At 43.4% G+C, this 19,904-nt stretch overlaps 1 protein-coding gene and 1 long non-coding RNA gene across 6 annotated transcripts; one reads left to right on the forward strand and one right to left on the reverse strand.

Annotated features, from left to right (window-relative positions):
• Positions 1-612: 612 nt before the first annotated feature.
• On the forward strand, positions 613-16,983 carry gtf3c2 (general transcription factor IIIC, polypeptide 2, beta). Of its 5 annotated transcripts, XM_034579842.1 has the most exons (22): positions 621-722; positions 898-917; positions 1,816-1,907; positions 2,358-2,871; positions 2,941-3,144; positions 3,708-3,826; positions 4,219-4,421; positions 4,599-4,687; positions 4,807-4,884; positions 5,336-5,437; positions 5,634-5,861; positions 5,956-6,067; positions 6,185-6,302; positions 10,043-10,074; positions 10,248-10,377; positions 10,594-10,738; positions 13,169-13,330; positions 13,535-13,613; positions 13,928-14,056; positions 14,316-14,585; positions 14,933-15,040; positions 15,794-16,983. In XM_034579842.1, exons 3-22 carry the CDS (start codon positions 1,883-1,885, stop codon positions 15,992-15,994), a joined length of 3,048 nt encoding a protein of 1,015 aa, XP_034435733.1. In that variant the 5' UTR covers positions 621-722; positions 898-917; positions 1,816-1,882; the 3' UTR covers positions 15,995-16,983. The 5 variants fall into 5 exon arrangements, with proteins under 5 accessions (XP_034435731.1, XP_034435735.1, XP_034435734.1 ...); XM_034579840.1 differs by lacking the exon at positions 898-917 and having other exon boundaries at positions 613-750; positions 1,817-1,907; XM_034579844.1 differs by lacking the exon at positions 898-917 and having other exon boundaries at positions 613-750; positions 1,817-1,907; positions 2,358-2,811.
• A 1,007-nt stretch (positions 16,984-17,990) lies between these two features.
• Positions 17,991-19,567, reverse strand: LOC117758293. Its single transcript, XR_004613262.1, has 2 exons — positions 18,742-19,567; positions 17,991-18,703 (listed from the first exon to the last, which is right to left on the reverse strand). It is a non-coding gene; the product is annotated as an uncharacterized LOC117758293 (long non-coding RNA).
• Between the last annotated feature and the right edge of the window lie 337 nt (positions 19,568-19,904).

A 19,904-nucleotide genomic window follows, 5' to 3' on the forward strand; every position in this document is an offset into this window, starting at 1 on the left:
CACAACTGTTACTCCTAGTATTTAGTGTTTTTATAGATTTTGACAACATAGAAACATTATGTAAAAAGAACTACATAAAATATACGAACTAGAGTGGCACTCAGTACAGTGCATATCTCCTCCAAGGTCAACAATCCCCCTAATGAAAACACATTTTAATAGAATACTAGATTTGTATTTAGATCTTCACACACTGATCGATACCAACCCCCTAAATATGTCTTTGTCATCAAGATTCACACATAGTTCTCTAAGAAGTCAACGGAAATGTCGAAAAACCAACAAACCACCCAACAGCCAATCAACATCCAACCAATCAACAACTAACCAACCAGCAGCCAATCAACATCCAACCAATTAACCAACAAACGCCATCACTACATCCTCATAAAGTTTATTCTTATTTCACCTTTCACACATGAAATACATGAAGACGTGTAATGAACATAAAGTGGAAATAAAATCCAGTATGTGAGATAAAATCTGAAGAATAAAACTAATTCACGATGGTAATCAACTGGTGTAAATAAGATTGAAAACCAGTAAGAAGATCATAAACGATGTGTGGAGTCAGTGAGGTTTGAACCCGCGGCTGCTGCAGAGGGTCCCGGTCTCCTGTGTGCCGGTAGGGGGCGGTGTGGAGCAGTAACATGGCGCTGTGAGTGTGGCTGAAATCAGCGAGAATCAACCCGATCAACACCGGAGATGTTTGCTCTTCGCCGCCGGTGAGAGAGGATCGTCCGGAGGCGAGTGTCGCTGGTGTCTGCGCGGCTCCGGACAGTCTCCACGGTGCCGGGCCCGCTCGGCGGACATTGGGATTCGATACCGCGAGACCTGAGACCAGCTTCCCGGGTTCAGTGCGCCGCCTGTCCGCCTCCGCCACCGGGGCAGAGAGTCCCGCAGCCAGGCAGGGTGAGTTATAAACGGTGCCAGTCGTCCCTGCCGGGAACGACTCCCGGTGCCGGGGTCGATTCCTAACACTACAGCAGATCTAACGAGAGAGACAGAAGCGCCACACTCCGCTCGTCCACTGTAACAAGTTAGCTTTAGCAGCGTCTGCTAGCTTAACAGCGTGGCTGCAGGAAAGATGCGAGTCACCGCGAAAACAAACGACTTACAGCAGTTTCTATCAGTTAAAGTCACCCGCTTCTCGCTTCGTTTCGAGTGAGACATTGATGCCGAATCATTAACGGGACTCGAAACATCCAGATTGTGTAATAATTGTGTATGTGTGACTCGTGTGTAGTTGTCAAAGCGGAAGAGAGAATAAAACTGTCACTTTGGTGGACGAGCTTTGGTTTGTCAGGCTCCAGGCAGAGTTTCCATGTGATGGCTGAATCTTCTGTATGTTGTTGGTTCATCAAACACAAGAAATACAAAATGTTAAGCTGCTTCTTTTTCTTCTTTTAAAGAAACAGACCAAAAAAACAACAATAACTTACTCCACAGTCACTGGCTGTAATCTACTACATTCAGCTTGGACCACAACAAACATTTACAGGACAAATACATGTACCGTACGTGTACTCGTGACTCAAAACTATCACCTTCAAGACTAAAGCCTGGGATTATTGTCATTATTGATTAATCTCTTGATTATTTTTTGCCAAATATTGAAAAATTCCGGCTTCATAAAATAGAGCTGCAGCTGATGACATTGAGAAAGTCAGTCGGGACAAACTGGGAGTATGATGAAATATTACTGCATAATTACAGTCACAGTCACTTAAAGGAAACATGTGTGGTTTCATTTTACAGATGCTGCAGTCAGGTTCACCCAGAAAGTCAATAAGTGTTTGTCTTGGTTCTATGTTTCAGGAACCTGCTCTACACATGAGGAGGCACCAGATCAGACAGCAACAGCACAAGAAACCCAGAGCTGATGGAGTCCACTGACCCTGGACCAGGTTTCTGCTTTTTTCACTTGCTAAGATAAGATCAGTCAATATTGATAATCATCACGTGAAAGGTCACATTATTATTATCTCCGCGAAGGAGCTTATGTTTTCGTCTGTCGGGCTTTGGCGGAGGTATGCGTTCTACTAAGTGAGTTTTTGTGCTTAAACACTTTATCTTTGACACAAAAGATTAATTTGAAAGAAATAATACCTGATTCATTTGCACAAAATAGTACTTAAAGAATACAAATGACTAATTACTGTGTCATCTGCCATATAATGTAGAATGCAGCTTATAAAAGTAACATTTGCTGAGATGCAATCACAAAACACATGGAATGATCGTTTTGATGAAGCTACAGCATATCTGGCAGTTTTATATATATTTATTATCGTATATTGTTTCCCTTATATAATGTCCAGTACAACTGTGGAATAACACTGCTACTGTCCTCACAGGGCAAGAGAAGCCATCAGCGCAGAATCAGGAACTAACCCCCAGCTCAAGAGGACGGCAACGGAAGAAAAATTCCAAATATGCTGATTTTGAAACTGATGATAAGTCAACTGGGCCAAAAACACCTAGAAAGCGCTCGGGGGGAGGAAGGACACCTTCTAACACATCTCCGGCAAAGAGTGAAGATGCTAAAAATGCGACACAACCTCCTGCAGATAAAGAAAAAGAAGCAACAGACACAGCAGCTCAAGAGTCTGATGGAAAAACCTCAGAGGAATCTCCGAAAAAGGCGGCGAGAGCCAAGAGGACCCCGTCAAAACAGACTCCCGCAAAACAGACTCCCGCGAAACAGACTCCCGCGAAACAGACTCCCGCGAAACAGACTCCCGCAAAACAGAGTCCCGCGAAAAAGACTCCCGCAAAAAAGTCTCCTGCAAAAAAGACTCCCGCAAAAAAGTCTCCCGCGAAAAAAACTCCTGCGAAAAAAACTCCCGCAAAAAAAACTCCTGCTAAAAAAACTCCCGCGAAAAAGACTCCTGCCAGAAAAACTCCCGCCAGTAAAACTCCCAACGCTGACAGGGGCTTGGCAACTGGAGAGGATGGAGCTGTAGAGGCTGCGCAGCAGGAGAATGGGACGCCAAAGCCAAAGAGGAAGTATGTAAGAAAGCAGCCTGCACAGGAAACACTGGTGGCAGAAGCACCAGCCGAGGAGGCTCAGGGAGAACATGCAGTTCCACCTGAGGAGACGCTCGGACCGGGCGGCCGCCGCAGGAGAGGTGCAGCTACAGCGTGAGTCATTCGATTTACTGAATTCAGTTACAAACTACGTATGTGAGTCGTATTTTACTTTTCTATCTGATATGTTCTCTCTACACTGCGCTGGAAAACTATTTTACGACAGTGGCCAGAGGCATTATGACTTGTGAACACGATATCTGAACAATGCCTTTAGGGAATTTCGTCAAATTTTGTACAAATGTTCAGTTTGACCTGAGGATGAACTGATTCGATTTTGGTGGTTAAAGGTCAAAGGTTAAGGTTGTTGTGACCTCACAAAGCATTATGTTGACTGACAGTGCACTGGTTGGCGTAGGCATACAACCACCGTGTGGTATTTCTAGTTATTTGAATGATCCCATGTACATTCTTAAAATACCCAAATCAATCTTTGTTTTGTGCCTTTTCTCAGTAAACATCTGTGCTAACTGTTGTGCATAGACAGTGAAACCTGTTGTTCAGTCAGAGCCTATTTAAACTTAAAAGGTAACGTAGGTAAATGCTACATGAGTAATAAATTCTGAAATGGCGATCTAATCAATCTAATCTAGAATAATGTGATTAATCTCTTCCAGAGCCTTGAAGTACCTCCAGATTCTGGCAAAAGAGGTGTTTGGTAATACGAATGATGATTCCCAGCCTGGTGCCAATAGCAAAGTCGACTCAGAGGGGAAAGGTCCCAGAGGAAGCAAAGGTACTGGGACAGTCCTGCTGGTAATCGTTCCCACTTGACTGACGGGTCCATCTCAATGTTGTTGAAACCTTTTTCCAACGAAGTCATGTTTTCAACTTTGCAGAAAGCTTAGCTAGCTGTTAGCCTCTGTTTCTAGACTTTATGCTAAACGAGGCTATAGCTGGATATTTCAGGGGGGGGGCGTCAATCTTCTCCACTAATTCATGGAAAGAAAGAAAATAAGTGCACTTCCCAAAATTGATATTTCCTTTAATTATATGTTTTAGTATTTTTCTGTTTTGAGTTCATTTTGTGCTTTGAGGAAAACCACCTCACAACGTTCGCACAATATAAGTCGTATACTTCTCGGGGGAGACGTTATGTACCCTGACATCAATGTTTCGTCTTTGCAGCGCGTAAAGGAAAGAAAAGGAAACGGCGTGCTTCTAACAGCAGCGGTGATGATGATGACGACTTTGTGCCTGGTGCTGAAGAAGACGAGGGTGAGGAGATGGAAGAGGAGGAAGAAGAAGAAGAAGTAGAGGAGTCAGATTTGGACTTAGACTTCGGGAACGCCAGAGGAAGTCCAGCAGTTTTTCACATCAACAGGAACAATGTTAGTAGTTTTCTGATGTTTCCTGTTTCTTTGAAATTACAATTTCGTTGTACTTGTTACTCTGTGCAGTGACAATAAAGTTGAATCTTGTCCTAATCTAAGAATCTGTTTATAGAGATCATCATCTCTGACTTCTCTAAATGTAACTGGACTGTAAATATGGTGTCTTCTCTCCAGCAGATTTACTCCAATGCCAAAACCAAGAACGGCCTCACCATGAGAATCATGGCAAGTGTTTGGAGCAGCTTTGAGACGACCAAGAAATTGTGAGTAGCTGCAGTTACTGCCGCAGTGTGGTTGTTTCTAGTATTGGTAATTTAACTGGTTGTTATTTGTTTCCCCAACACATTCATGGTATGTGATGCGATATGTTTGTGTGTTTTAGCCGTGAGGAGCACTTCAGCAGCTGGGTGTTCCCAGAGTGGGTCCCCTCCACCAGTAACTGGCACCTTGTAGCTCAGAGGTATTTCACCTTTGATGCTGTTTTTGAGGTGCATGACGTAAATGGATGGATGTTTCGTGTGCTGTGCTTTTAACTGTACATTGGTTATCTCACCACTGTAAATTCAAATTAATTTAAATTTCTACCAGATTTTCATCAAATGGACAAAAGAAAATGGACATTTATGTACGTTTCCATCGACTGCTAGTAGGAGTTGTAATAGTCTCCAGTCAGCTGCTGTTAAACCACTGCAGAAGAAGAAGATGCAAAAAACATCACGTAATTAAAAGAGCGCCAATAAAACAATATTCACAATATGATAGAAAATTGCTGAAATAGAAACACACCAATTCTGATTTGATTGGTAACTTAAAAACTCTCGGCTTGTCTGTATTGTGCCCTGCTTAGTGTCTTAAACCTCTTATACAAGTTAGTTTACTGTGTGTTTTCATGTGTCTTCCATGGGACTCAGTGATGTGGAGAAGTACCTGCCCCAGGAGCTTCGTTCAGCTGCTTTCAAAGTGTCCAGAGACGGCCTCGGTGAGGAGGAGACGTCTTTTCAAAGTCTCAACAGGTGAGAAAGATCTTCATCAAAACATTGATTCTTACTGAAGTTATCCACTGGACAAATGTGGCTGAACACTAGTTATAGAAGTATGTGTGAATCTGGTTGATCTAAAAGTCAGATTTGGTTGTTTTTCTTAAGGTAAATGGAGAAAATAGTCCTTGGTTCTTGTTTCTAAAGCGTTTCTGTGAATGTACCTGACCAGGTTTGAGGCAGTGCCTGCTCACACAGAACGCTGGGACATGCTGCTGTATGCAGGGGGGCCCGTCTGGGCCATGGAGTGGTGCCCGACACCGGATGGAGCTCCGGCCACACAGTACATCGCGGTGGCCTGCCATCGAGGCATGGACGACCAGCACTACGTCAACAAGACGTACACGGGACCCGGACTCATTCAGCTGTGGGACGTGGGCAAGATGGAGTACAACAGCAGGTACACATGATGTTTCAAACTGTAGTGTTTCCTGCTCCTTTGCTTGTTGCGATGCATCTTGTTCTCAGTCTTTACCTCCGTCTGGTCTCTGCAGCCCGGACTCTCAGCCGGCCCTGGCTTACGGCTTAGCTCAGGACAAAGGCTTCATCTGGAATCTGAAGTGGTGTCCTGCTGGAGGCTGGGAGCTCCCCAGCTGTGGCAGAAAGGTGAGGTGCTTTCAAAGTGGGCTTCGACCAAAGTGACTTCTTTGGAAAGCCAGTAGATTTGGTTTGGTGTTTATAGCTAAACATTATGTGACGTTTTTTAATTGTGCACCTCCGAAGGCTCCGTTCCTGCCCAGACTGGGTCTTCTAGCTGCTGCCTCCTCGTCCGGCGTGGTCACCATCTACAGCCTCCCCCACCCTGCCGCGCTGCATTCCAACAAGAAGCTCCCTGACTCTGGTGAGGCTGAGACACAACCTCCTTAACTCTAAAAAGGTCCTGACTCGAGCAGATTCACACACCCAGACGATGTTGTGCGTCTGGGTGCTCAGCAGAGGGCAGTGTTGTCTTTCTGAAGCCTGCAGTGGGTCTGTGGATTGTGTGATTCCTGCTGTTTCCTGTGAAGTCACGTGACTGCAGCACCACAGAGCTCAATTAGTGGTGATTCCTGGATCACCTATAAAATGTCAACCAGCAAAGTGAAGTGAAGATGCAGAGGCTGGTGGAACTTTAAAGAGGGAAAGTGAATTGTGTCATTTATTATTATTATTATTGATTTATTTTCTCAATTACCTGGTGAATCTGCTTTGGTCCAAAACATATCTGAAGACAATTGAACAATGGTCGTCGAGACTCTTTAAGTGACGATGAGTAAAAACCTTAAAATATTCAGTTTACAATCATCAAAAACAGAGAAAAGCAGAAAATAATTTAATTTCTCCAAGAAAAATGGCTTCAATGATTAATTGTCTATCAAAATACTTGCTGATTCATTTTCTGACGATGGACTAATCGATAAACAGTTTGAGCCACTGTGATGATTTGATGATTTTCATCAATAACGTGATTAACTCAAACCTAAGTATGAAATCCATCAAACAGCATCACACCAGTCATGGGCATCATTAACTGAACCAGATATCATATTCAAACATTCAGACAGTGTCCACGAGGGGTGTGTCTGTGTTGTGTGCTCGGAGGCTATCAAACAGTTTAATGCTGCTTCAACAAGGGGAGAAGTGAATCGCTCCTCTGAGAGATCTGAACACACACACACACACACACACACACACACACACACACACACACACACACACACACACACACAGTGCTCCAGGAGTGTATATATGCTGACATTATGGATGGTGGGGCCTGTGGTCCAGTCCATTCAGATCACTGCGCCAGCTGCCTCTGGGGCTCCGCTGATGGAATGCTGTATGAATGAGATTAATGGCGACCTCGTGGGCCACATCCATCATGCACACAAAGCTGTTTATATCTACACATTTGTGTGTTGATCTGCCTGCGACTGCCCTCGGGCACGGACTGATCTGAACCACTACACCAGTCTGAGACCACAGCATCTCAGAACACTTGAGATTAGATCAACACAACCGTCTCACATCCCAGCCACACGCGTCTGTGGGTCACATCTTGTCTGTGGTTGTGTAACATGAAGATTGGCTGATTGTTGTGTGCAGATTTTCATGCTGAATTTTATTCTCACAGTTTTAAACCACATGAGATTAAATTCTTGATTAAATGTTAATAACTCTATGATCTATCTAATCCAGCTGCGCTCACGATTATTTCAATTACGATTAATGAACGATTATTTTATGCCACACGTGTCTTTGCTAAGGTTGTAGAGCACCGTGTATTGGTATTTAATTGACATACGTTGTATTGGATGATTCTAATGTATTACACTTGGTTTTATGATTAAGAAATACTTTCAGTGCTGTAGTTGGGACATGAAAGCTCTATGAAGCCTGACATTTACACTCTTTGTTTTTTCCCTTTTCCCCCGTAGCTTCATGGCCGATAGTTTCCATTTTATTTTGTGGCCATGGGTCATTGGGTCTGTTTTCCAAAGAGCGACTCTGTCAGCCGCTTGCTTCCAACCATAGGTTATGGTTATTGGATAGAAAGGTTGCAGAGCGCTCACATTAGAAGACGCTGTGTCCTGAACACACAGACTGATGACCGCAGAGCCAGACTTGGACTTGGACTAAAACCGAGCTTTTCAATATGGTTTTCATACAAACGCTGCTTCAAAGGGTTCCCCACACACAGGAATATACTTAGTAAATACTTAATTACTCAATATGCTTAAAATCACAGTCTAAAAATATCGCATTTAGCTTCTAGAAAATCTACCATCTGTTTTTTGTTTTTTTTAAATCATTGAACGCTGGATTTACCACATATACAGAGGACGGGACCTCAATGTCTTCAGTGGCTGCTACAACCAACTCGATAGAAAACCACACGAGTGGTATCCGGGTGGTCAGTGTATATAGAAATGTAAATGTCTGCTGTTTGCACTTGAGCCTCAGAGTGATGAGGTCAACCAGTGGATTGGTTTTTACAACAAACCTTGAGGAGCACCCAGAAACATGAGGATGTTTTTCAACGAGATCCATGAAATCTGAAAAACGCCAGATGTTAAAGAACATGATCTGGATCCAGACCATAATGTAAAAGTCTCTTTCCTGACCCGTCCTGCCTCCTTCCACCATGTTCTGTGGTCTCCGTCCAGCAGTTTTAGTGAAATCCTGCTAACAGACATACTCACAGAAACTCATCATGTGGTGGTTGTGGGTAGATGTTGAATTTCTTTAGTCCTCCATAGTTTGCTCGCTGGCTCTGCAGCCACATGTCATTTTGAGCTGCTGAACTTTATTCTACCGACTTGACTGTTATTTTTTATTTATCTTCAACATGAAGTGACCCCAGAGAGCTGACACAGGTGTAGAGAAGGTGAAAGCACCAAGTGAAACCAAGTGACAAAAATGACGAATAGCGTTTTTTCTTGCTTCTCTTAGCCGGACAAGATGAGTGCTAATTGAAAACAGATTAGCTGTCCTGCGTGGAAATGATTTCTCTGGGTTTCCGTATCAGCTGAAAGGGTTAAGGGTGAAATTGGCTTGGGCGGGGGTTAAACGGGGCGTGGGCCTGTCTTCCCCACCGGCCCGGCGCTGTTTGCGACAGATAATTATAAATGGCTTTTGTCCGCCCAGTCGCCAGAATGAATGAGCAAGTGACTGAGAAGAGGAGCTGCAGAATTGTCGGGGGGTGGGGGGTGTGTGTGTGTGTGTGTGTGTGTGTGTGTGTGTGTGTGTGTGTGTGTGTGTGTGTGTGTGTGTGTGTGTGTGTGTGTGTGTGTGTGTGTGTGTGTGTGTGTGTGTGTGTGTGTGGCGGCGGCGGCGAGAGGAAGGAGGAGGAAAAAGACAAAAGGGAGAATGTGAGACGCTGAAGTGAATGCACATAATTTACAGTGCCGTTCTCCATCAGACAAGGATCTATAATTGAAATGACAAAGAAGATGCATCACCGAGCCAGTTGTTAGTGTTGGAAGCTATGAATTTAAGGCCTAGTAGCGGACACCTCGTGTATCCCGACGCTGTCAATCATCCAGGACTTATTTTTGGGAGGGGGGCGGGGGGGTCACAGGGAGGCCAAGTGAATGTGCTTCAGTGTGTGTAGTACTTTTATTCATTATTTAATGGTTGTTGCCTCTGTTGTTCCTCTTCAGGACGTGAGGATGTGAGTTCGCAGGTGGTGTTTGGTTTGGATGAGGGTAACATCAACTGCATTAATATTAATTAACCCAAACCCTGTGTATGATGCCAGATAATCACCATCATCAGTCACATCAAACTGTGCTCATCACGCAGGAGATGAAACGGTGTGAAAATGCCAACCACCAGGGGGCGATCAAGATGATTTGGCTTCACTTTTGAGAGCCCCCATATCCTGTATGGATGAAACCCACATTAGCTTTCCTGAAAAAACTCTTTGGAGTTTACTTAAAACAGATTTTAACATGGTTTTCCCCAGTGGATGTAAAGCAGACTTACATCCAAAGCTCAATTCCAGCTTTTTGTTCTATGAAATTGTTCCAATTTGAAAGCTTAGCTTTAATAATCATCAATAATAAACACATTAAAAATGGTGATTCATGTGTCTTTCCACAGGAGATGCAAACCAGCAGCTGCCGATATATAAGGTAGGCCTCTGTCACACTCCTCTCCCTGTTAAATCGTATCCATTTTCACATAAGCTGATTTAAAACATAACATTATATAAAGTATAAGACAATACCCAACGATAAAATGTATCATCCAACTCTGCGTTGTTGTATCTGAAGCTGTGTTTGTCGTGCTTCCTGTTGTTCTGCAGGCGGACGCCGTGTTAACGCTGAAACTCGGCTCCCTCAAAGCCCCTCGCCATGAAAACAGTGGACAGGTCCTGTCCATGGACTGGCTGCCTGAGAAACCACACAATATAATAGCTATTGGATTCTACGACGGTATGAATGGATTTCTTGCGGATGTTCTTGATGAATTGGTTCAGTGTCTGAAAGACCAAACAAATGAGCAGCCTGGATCCCGTCAGGTTCATCTGTACCTGACGAACACAAACATGATTCACTGGTGTCTGTTGCACGTTAGAAGAATATAATCCATTATTGTCTTTGCCCGCGTCGTCAGTGCATCACACTCTTTCTGCTGGTCTCTGTCTCCAGGTGTCGTCGGCCTTTGGGATCTGTCCACTAAGTCTACGTTGCTGCAGATGCGAGAGTCGGACGGTTCGCTGACTCTGCTGCCCTTTCGATGCTTACTTGCCCACGATCACGCTGTCCGGGCGCTGGCCTTCTGTCCCGCCTCCAGGTAAATGTTAGGTTATGTTCATTTGTGTCCCCGTGCCGGCGATTTCCAGGTTGTCCGTCCATTCCACTGTTTTGAACACGATATCTTCACAACACCTCGAGGGAATCCTATCAAATTTGGCACAAATGTTCACTTAGACTAAATCGAGTAACTGATTGTATGTTAAACATAGTGTAAGATTCATAACAAGACTATTACATTTACGTCTGTTTTCACGTGGTCATTCGTTCTCGTGCCAAGCTGTTGACTCATTTAACGTCATTGAATCGCTCTCCGGATAAAATGCTGTGACTTCTGAGTCCGAAAACCTGTAATTTATTGAGCAACAACTCAGCTTGTCACTGCATCACATAGAATTATGACTCATGAATAGTGAATGGTTGCGTTAGTGTTTTATTGCCGCGTCAGGGATCATGTTGTAAATCAGCCGAGAGAAAAAGTGTATCTGTAAAATCTTTTTTCATTATAAAATCAGTTTCTATCAGCATTAAAAAAAACCCTCGAGCAAAGAAGAAGAGAGAAATAATTGCTTGGATCTGTTGATGTTTTCCACCCCCCCCCCCCCCCCCACCCACCCCCCCATCTGCTTCAGTTTGGCACTTTTATTCACGAGCCTTTAAAAAGTGGGTTGAAGGCAGCTCAGGTTCTTTGCTGCCAAAAAAGCAGCAGAATAAATCCTGAGCACAGAGAGTTGTGCAGAAGTTTGGCAGAAGGGCCGTTGCTCCAGTGTGTTCAGGCACTGATTCATAATGTAGGGTACAAGGCCTCGTGTGCAGCCACGTCCTCTCTGAGCCGGCACCATTTAAATGAGGTAGCCTCACTTATCTCTGCACATGCACCGACCTTCAGGCTCGAATCATCTCCAGTGAGATCTTCTGTAAACTCATCGTCCTGTGGGGAACATTTATGGATATTTCCTTCCTTCAGAGAACACAGTGAACTCTTTTCAATGCTACTTATTCTCTTTGGAGGTTTTTAGCTTCTTCTAAGTAAAGAAATAATGAATGACATGCAGGTTTCTGAATGCTTTCTTGGATTAAAAGAGAATTATCGATAATTAGATGTAAATTTTGTATCCTTAAGTCATTGATAAGAAGCTCAGTTTGACTTTAGAACGATTTGGGGACCTGGAGGAACATGAGCATGTAGATCGAAGACTGACTGTCCACTATCTGATATGTAATTAAAGGCCACAGCTCAAGATTTCACGTTAACTCGTAGGAACCGTCTCACTCCATTACTCAGCTGATGTATGTGTAGATGAGGGGGGGGGTCATTTACATCACCCGTGTCCGCCACAAGGATTCACTGACGACACTGATCCGCAGTGCGAGTCAGCATCGGGGCTGAAGCAATAACCCCGGTCCAAATTGGCTTTTTATTAAAAATCTGATATTGGCCAGTCGGTGTGTCCAGTGGTCCCACGTCTCCTCTCCAGTAAAATCTGCAGTGGAAAGAAATCTGCACAATCATCTTCTGAGGTGAGGACGGGCGACCTGGAAAATGATTAACTCAGCGTTTAGCGTCACGTGATGCAAACGGCTTCACGGACGGTTTTCTGCCTTGACGTGATTCAAGAGTTTGGGAGAAGTAGGGAAATTAGTTTTTAAAGAAGGTTTTAGTTTATTTAAAAGAAAGTTTTAAGGTTTCTGATTTGATCGTCTTTCAAACTCTTCATCCATCAGTTTGACCTTCAGTTACAGTGTCAGCGGTGATTTCCCCCCCCCCCGTCTGTTGGTTTGTTTACATACATTCCTGTAGATAATTAATGTTGTCATTCACATCCCTGCATTATTGTTGGTCTGCCGCCAGATTGGAGGCTAATTTGATGAACAGCCGTGTTCCCCCGTCCGTTTTCTGTCATCCGTCAGTGTCGACTCGTGGTTTTCTGTGAAGGCAGATCTGAAAGTTATGGAGCCGCGGCTGAATAACAAGATTAATCCTGCAGCCGAGAGAGAGAGAGGAGGACAAACATCTTGTCTGGATCACTGCTTTTTAATTACACAGCCATGTTGAGAGAGATAAAACTACCTCCTCTCTCTGTCCCTCTCTCTCTCTCTCTCTCTCTCTCCCCCCCCCCCCCCCCCTCCCTCTCCCTCCCTCCCTCCCTCTGTTCCACTTCTCACCTGAACTCTTTGTCATCCCTTCTCCTCTTCCTCTCTCTCCACATTCATACACCGCTGTGTGTTTCTGACACAGTGAAATCATGCATTGCATTGCATTGATTGCTCTGTCTTCATTTGTTCTACGGCCGACGCCGCTGTCACATTTGATCAATGCTGGTGTGATGATGCATTTCAGATCAGCGTTCAAGCCTTTTTCCTCTGGCGGGAAAAATCGTGTATTGCTTCTCGCCATTAAATCAAAACACGGACAGTGACTCTTCTTTGCATCTTTCAAGTTGTCGAACTCTGTGTCTGTTTGTCTCAGGAACCTGTTGGTGACAGCAGGAGAAGATCGCTACATGAAGACGTGGGACCTGAAGAGGCTCGATCACCCAGTCACTGTTCAGAAGCGCTATCTGACCAATGAGATCCACTGGCCGTTGAATGCGCCGGGCTACCTGGTAGCCCAGGATGCCGCCTACGTGGCGTAAGAAGAACTTTACACTTAACACGGCTGTTCCAGGACCTTCGTCGTGTTAAACTCACATTGGATGAGCTTTGTCTGTAATTAGCATCTAAGATTGAGGCGATGGAAGAATCAGACCGTTTTATGAATCCAACATCTCTCCTTTCCTTTCTTCCTACCTCTCATGGTTCATTCTGTCGGTGTTATGTTTTTGAATTTATTTAGGAAGGGTTCCCACGGAGTCCACTTCTTTGACCATTACATGCAAAGTGTCTACGCAGTTCCTCGGACCGGCAGCCTGTGGGTGAGCGTGACTCAGTATTTCAACTTATACTTATTTATTAACCCACTAATGATGAATATGTATGTCACATACTTAAAGAACATGAAGACGCCTGTTCATCATAAGGAAGGATTCATATTTTGGGTCTTTTCATGATTTTTATACAAATCAAGATGTTAAATTGTTCTTATACCTCAAACTCTCTTTAAATGTCTTGATTTCCCTGTAGCTCGTTTAGTTTTCTCCCCTGAAAGTTACAGTCAGTTCGTATTGGGCCAAAAAAAACCTTTCTTCATTTCACCAGTGCTGATTGGTCTGTTTCTGTTCTCCTGCAGTCCTTGTCTTACACTGATTGGATGAACAGCGTGGTGACAGCGGACAGTCTCGGCGAGTTGATCTTCGCCATTTTGCCTCCGATAAGCCACAGCTCTCCGTACATCAAACGCACGATAGAGAGACGATTTGTAAGTTTACAGTTTCTTTTGTTTCTGTCCTAACTGACTCTGTTTTTACTCTAAGATAATAATTCAAATTTAAAATGATATTCAGACAGCTCGACCTTATCTGTGTTTCCTGTATTATTAAACACCTGAAATAAAAATAAACACTTTCTTTTGAAATAACTGTCAAAACTCAAACTGTACAGTTAAAACACTAGATTGAATATGTTATATTTTCTGATAAAATAAGAAGACACTCCTTTTCTTGAACCTGTTTCTTCAGCCCATATACATAACGTCTCTGGTGCCTCACGCTACAACTGAGGAAGAAACTCCGGAGATGGGAGGAGCAGCGGAGGAGGAGGAGGGAGGAGGAGAGGTGGGAGGAGAGGTGGGAGAACAGGATCCTGGATCCGAAGCAGGGGATGAGAACGTGGATGAAAACGGAAGAGAAGGACGAAGAGGTCGAAACAACACAAGTCCCCCTCTTCGGTTCCAGACGTACAAAGAGGCTTCGAAGAAATACTGCCTCCACCACTCAGACGGCAACATGGTGCGTACACTGAGAACGACCTGTATCTGCTGACCTCCTCAAAGCTCAAGTCACAAAGGGCCTCGCACAAGGCAGCACATAAAAACAACCGAGTAATTAAAGGAATGAAAAGGTCAATTAACGACCTTATTAGGTTTATATATAAATGATTGTGATGATTTATTTCATCTGGATAAAGATTTAAGAGCTTTTCCTTCAGATGATCCTTTGATTATTATTGTTCAGAAGAGACATATGTATTTCACCATTTCTTTCACCAACAAGCTCTAACTTCCTGTCTATTCATTCATTCATCAGCTTTATTGAAACTAATTCTTTCACTGAAAATGCTCATCCCCGACTTCCAGCTCAGCTTTGTAGGAAGCGAGAAGCAAGCGACCTGGAAACACATGAAAGACACGGAACTGAAGACGGTGATGAACATGGACGAGATGCAACTGGCCGCACTGCACAAGGTATCAAACACACACGGCGACACACCGTCAGACTCCCGCTGCACCTCAACACGTTGATGAAGAAGAGAAGGATAGACAGCAGCACTAAAGAGGAAAGGAAAGGAAAGAGAGATAAGTGATGGCAGAGGAGCCTCTTCCTCCCTCGTTCTCCTCCTCTGATGGGCGGCTATAAAGACGGGCGGAATGTAATGATGTGTAAAATGAGAAAAATGTCACCCTCAGAGGAGGGAGGGAGGGGGAGATGGAGAGCAGCCATTTGAGGATTTGATGTGTTTAATTTTAAGAGCGGCAGAGTGGTGGGTGTCGGCGGCGTGCCCTCTGGGATGAGATGATGGACGGACACTTCACGGGACAATCTCAAAAAACAAAACGCCATCGGCTGCGTGACTGGATCTTCTGTCTGAAGGGGATAAATGGATTAGACGGGGCGAGAGAGTGACTTGAGAGAAAAAAAGAGAAGAAGAGAGGCACACCTGAAGGATTTATAGTGATGAAGAGGGGGATAGATGAAGGAGGAGGCGGGGGTGTTGACCTGCTGAGAGCTGCAGCTGAGTCATTCACACAGGAGGGACTATTAAATCATCACATTAATAAGAATAATCCAAGTTAAATGACGACTAAATGTCCCACAACTTCCTGCAACTTATCAATCACATGTGTTGTTCTGATTTTAAGATGTTCCTGATGGTTTGAGGTCTGGAGCTACAATGACTTTTAGGAAACGTTCATTTCTCCTCCTCCTCTTCTCCTCAGGTGCGTTTCAACCCAAACATGAGCTGCCACATCTGGGTGGCGTCGGGAGGCCAGACGGGGCTGGTCCGCCTGAACTGCCTCAGGAGCATGATCAGCCCCAAGATCAAGAACAAGATCAGGGGGAACCAGGCCCAGTTCAACGCACTGTACTCGCCAACAGACCAGACGGGGCCCGTCCAGACCGAGGCTGAGCAGCTATAGCAGGAGCTGAGCTGCGGGACCAGAAGGTGGATCACACTGTTACACGGGTGTTTGGCTGCAAAAGAAACAAACCTGCAAAAAAAAAAAAAAACGAGTCATTAGCACCAATGTACATTTACTGTTTATCATATTTCAAATGGCTTAAAATGATCGAACGCAGCATTTTTAAATTCAAGCAGAAGGAATTAAATGATCAGCCAGTTGAAAGTCAAACTGTCATGAAACTCTTCCCGTGGGAATTCTGCCTGAAAGTGTTTGAGGTTCACGTGGAGGCGCAGGTAGGTTTATCTTCCGCAGACCGAACCGAGCTTCACTCCGCACCAAACGTCTCACGGACATATTGTTTTAGTCCTTTTACACATTGGGCAGTTAGAGCAGTTGGCAGTGCCTTGTTTAAAACACTCATTTATTATTGATCCCTAGTAGATCAAGTTCGGTTTCTGTTCGCTCCAGTTTCTCTTATTTGGCAGCGAGTCGACCGTTGGCAGCGGTGGAATCAGAATCCGGCTCATTATCATCCACTCTCACCGTCGTAAAGTCAACCCTCAGGAAAAGTGGTGAGCACCTGCCGCCGTTTGCTCCATGGAGATAAATTCATCAATGACAACACGTACGTTTAAAACGGTTTTGCTCGGAGGATCATAACGACTCAAAGGATTCATTTCAACCTCGTGTTTTTCTCCTAAACGTGTTGTTCTACTTTGTTATTCCTCTACATCTGTGGAAAATAAGCCAGGTTGGAAGAATCGGTTCCTCAACAACAACAGTCCACTTTAATTCAATCAAGCAAATTGCACACGTTCACGGATCAGTCCCCTAAACATGGCTGATATTTTCCTCTGAACATCCATTAATGAATTCCTGAGAAATAAGTGGTGTCAGACATCAGAAGACTTCCTACCTCTTAATGTTAAAGAAAGTGAAAGAATCCTTGGATCTGCCCCCGAATTGAACCTTTTCTTTCTTCGCCCGTTTCTCTTCCTTTCACCAACTTTGATGAAAATCCGTTCTGTAGTTTTATTTATTTTTTTACATAATCAAACAGATGAACAAACGGATGAATAAATAACCTCGGAGGTGAATCTCCCTCCGACCGGCAGTGGTTACAGGACGTCGGCCGTGACATCACCGACGTGCGTGTTTACGTTACATTATTTTGACAAAGTGTTCGTTCATAACCAGCGACACATTCCGTTGTGATCCACGTGATCTTGAGTTTTCAGATTTCTTGCCTTATTAGAACGTCAGTGTCGTATTGAACTTGGATCAGAACCACTTGGGCTGGTTTTGTTTCCAGACTCTTCGCCTTAAGACTCTTTTGACAGCAAAAGATATTCACGATAAACTTTCTGGTTCTGTTCTCCCCCCCCCCCCCCTCGAGTTTCAGATCATCAGTAACCACCGGGGGAAAGTCCCGGGTCGTTAGGATCATTCACGCCGTTGTATTTTTGTAATTGATTATTTTTCTCAACAACTCAGGCTTTAGCTGAGTGGAAATACTTGAATATTTTTTATTGTGACTCCGCTGGATGTAATGTTGAGAAGTTTTAAGGTCTTTTTCCCCCCCACGAATTTGTTTGTTTCTTTACCTGTTGAATTTATTCCTGTTGTTATTCTGATATTTCAAACATTTTAATTCAGTTTGCAGCTCAGTGAAATTATTCTAATTTATTTTTCAGCATCTACAAAAACATTTAAATATGTAAATATTTACAGACGTGACAGGTTCATTTAAGGGTATTGGTCTATTTTTTCTAATAACTTACAACTTTAATTGACAGTTTCTGAATTAGTTTTAATAAACACAATGATAATGTTGTCAGCCATGATAATAATTACTGACAATATTATTGCAACATGTAATTCATAAAAGTATCAGACTGTACAGGACCTGCTCTTATTCAGTTTTTCTGTGTTATGTTTTTTTAATGAAAATATTTCAATAAATGATTAAGATTCTAATTTCATGCCTCGTAATAATCCAGCCTCTCTCTCCATCATCTGCAGTCTTTTATTTCACTTTACAAAAATCTCTTGCCACACACACAAAAATGAAATATCAAACATCACAGACGTGACGAGTGGGTTTACGCATCATCACCAGCACACGGAGACAAAGGACTTTTCAAAGGCCGATTGTACACGGACGGTGAATGTATTTACACAAGTATACACAAAATCATACACAGAAAATACACAATATTTGACATATTTACAACAGTCACAAACGTACATTTGTCACGGGCACAATACAGAGAGCATTCTCAAACGGTGGACTTCCATAGTGAACAAACGGGAACGGTGGTTTCCTGGAATTAAATGAACTTTTATCAGAGTCTAGCTGCAGTTTAACGCTTCAGCCAGTTTGTGCGATATCAAAACTACAGTGAAATGCATTGGTCTTCATTACATTCAGTTAGTTTTGACTCATCGCTGCTGGGTCCACATATATATTCTGCTTTCCTCTGACTTTAAAGGGAAAGAATTATGTAAATATACAGTTTATCCTTAGAAATGGTGAAAATACAGAATTTTTAAAGAAGAGAATTTTTCTCTTCGATTAATCGTCCGCATGGTCTATCAACACGTTTTGATTGGCAGTTGAACAAGAAACTTTTGACTGTACATGATATTAGGTAACAGCAAACAACCATGCACGCTATTTGGATCTGGATGGAAGTGGACGAGGTGTTTACAATGTACAATGTCCTGTTCTTTGAAAAAACAAACCCACTTATCATCAACACTACAAGCACGTGGACCGGCTCATGGGCTGTTCTTATTGGTGCAAATGATAGAAATGATTATTACTCGAGTCCCAAACGCTGACCAACCAACACCAGGGAACGGGATGAAGCTCCAGAAAAATGCTGCTGGTCTTTATGGCCAACCAGAGGATGAGTCCTTATTATATTGATGATGACAGCGGTCGCACCACCATATGCCATTTGAAAATACTACCATTCAAATACTACTTTCATTATCTCGTTTCCCTTCTAAATTAAACAATGTCCCTCAGGTCAAATCCTCCCTGAACACAGTGTATTTCATCGATTCCATCCTCCTCTGCTAAAGGGTTAGAATAATGTGCCGGTTATTCTTCTGAATTGTTTGACAAACACAAGCACCATTTTGTGTCAGATATTTATCCGACTTCCCGGATCAGTAAACTGCAAAGTAACTGGGAACTGAAGTTGATTGACTTGGGAAAACCCAGGTGGACGGACGGATCGACGGGCTGACGGGGAACAGGGAGACGTCGTAGATGGATTGTTTCCTCTGAAGCTGCAGGACGAGTGACAGATGCTTGAGATGGATTGAATCTCAAACTAATCGTCCGACTGCAGGACTGAATCCCTGTTGCCCTCGGACTCGATACTCTGCTCACTGTTAACCGGCTTTCAAGGTGAGTTTATCGACTTGACTCTGGAAACTGAAACAAAAGCCTGCAACACAACAAAACTATCAAAAGAACCACCACTGAAAATAGCCCTTAACATTAGATTTGAGGCTGTCGGCATCGTAAGAAACTACGAATCTACTACACATCAACCAATCCTCGTATTTCCACTGATTCCACTGATGCTTCCTAATGTGAAACTGATATATTACTGACCCACCGTCCAGCACAGAGATGAAGGTTTATCTTTGGTTCAAAGTAAAGTACAGCAGTGAGTTTGGTGAACTATAAGAATTGAATTATAAGAAACACTTGAGCCAGCATGTTATGAAGTATAACACAGTAAAATGTTTAAAGGGAGAATAAGAACATTCCAGGTCGAGGCCAGTGTGGAATCATTTCACCCAAATGTACTTTTCCTCTTTAACTCAAACTAGGACTTAACGATGCCTCTCGCAAATCAAAGAGTTTAAAAGTCCCTCAGACTAGAAACATTTTCTTTTTGTGATA

This window comes from Hippoglossus hippoglossus, chromosome 24 (assembly GCF_009819705.1).
Source record: "Hippoglossus hippoglossus isolate fHipHip1 chromosome 24, fHipHip1.pri, whole genome shotgun sequence".
Classification (NCBI taxonomy): domain Eukaryota; kingdom Metazoa; phylum Chordata; class Actinopteri; order Pleuronectiformes; family Pleuronectidae; genus Hippoglossus; species Hippoglossus hippoglossus.

Coding starts and splice junctions, on each gene's coding strand:
- gtf3c2 (XM_034579840.1), top strand. CDS start 1,883: ATGGAGTCCACTGACCCTGGACCAG. Junction 3,145..3,707: donor AGGAGAGGTGCAGCTACAGC/GTGAGTCATTCG, acceptor AATCTCTTCCAG/AGCCTTGAAGTACCTCCAGA. Junction 6,303..10,042: donor CAAGAAGCTCCCTGACTCTG/GTGAGGCTGAGA, acceptor GTCTTTCCACAG/GAGATGCAAACCAGCAGCTG.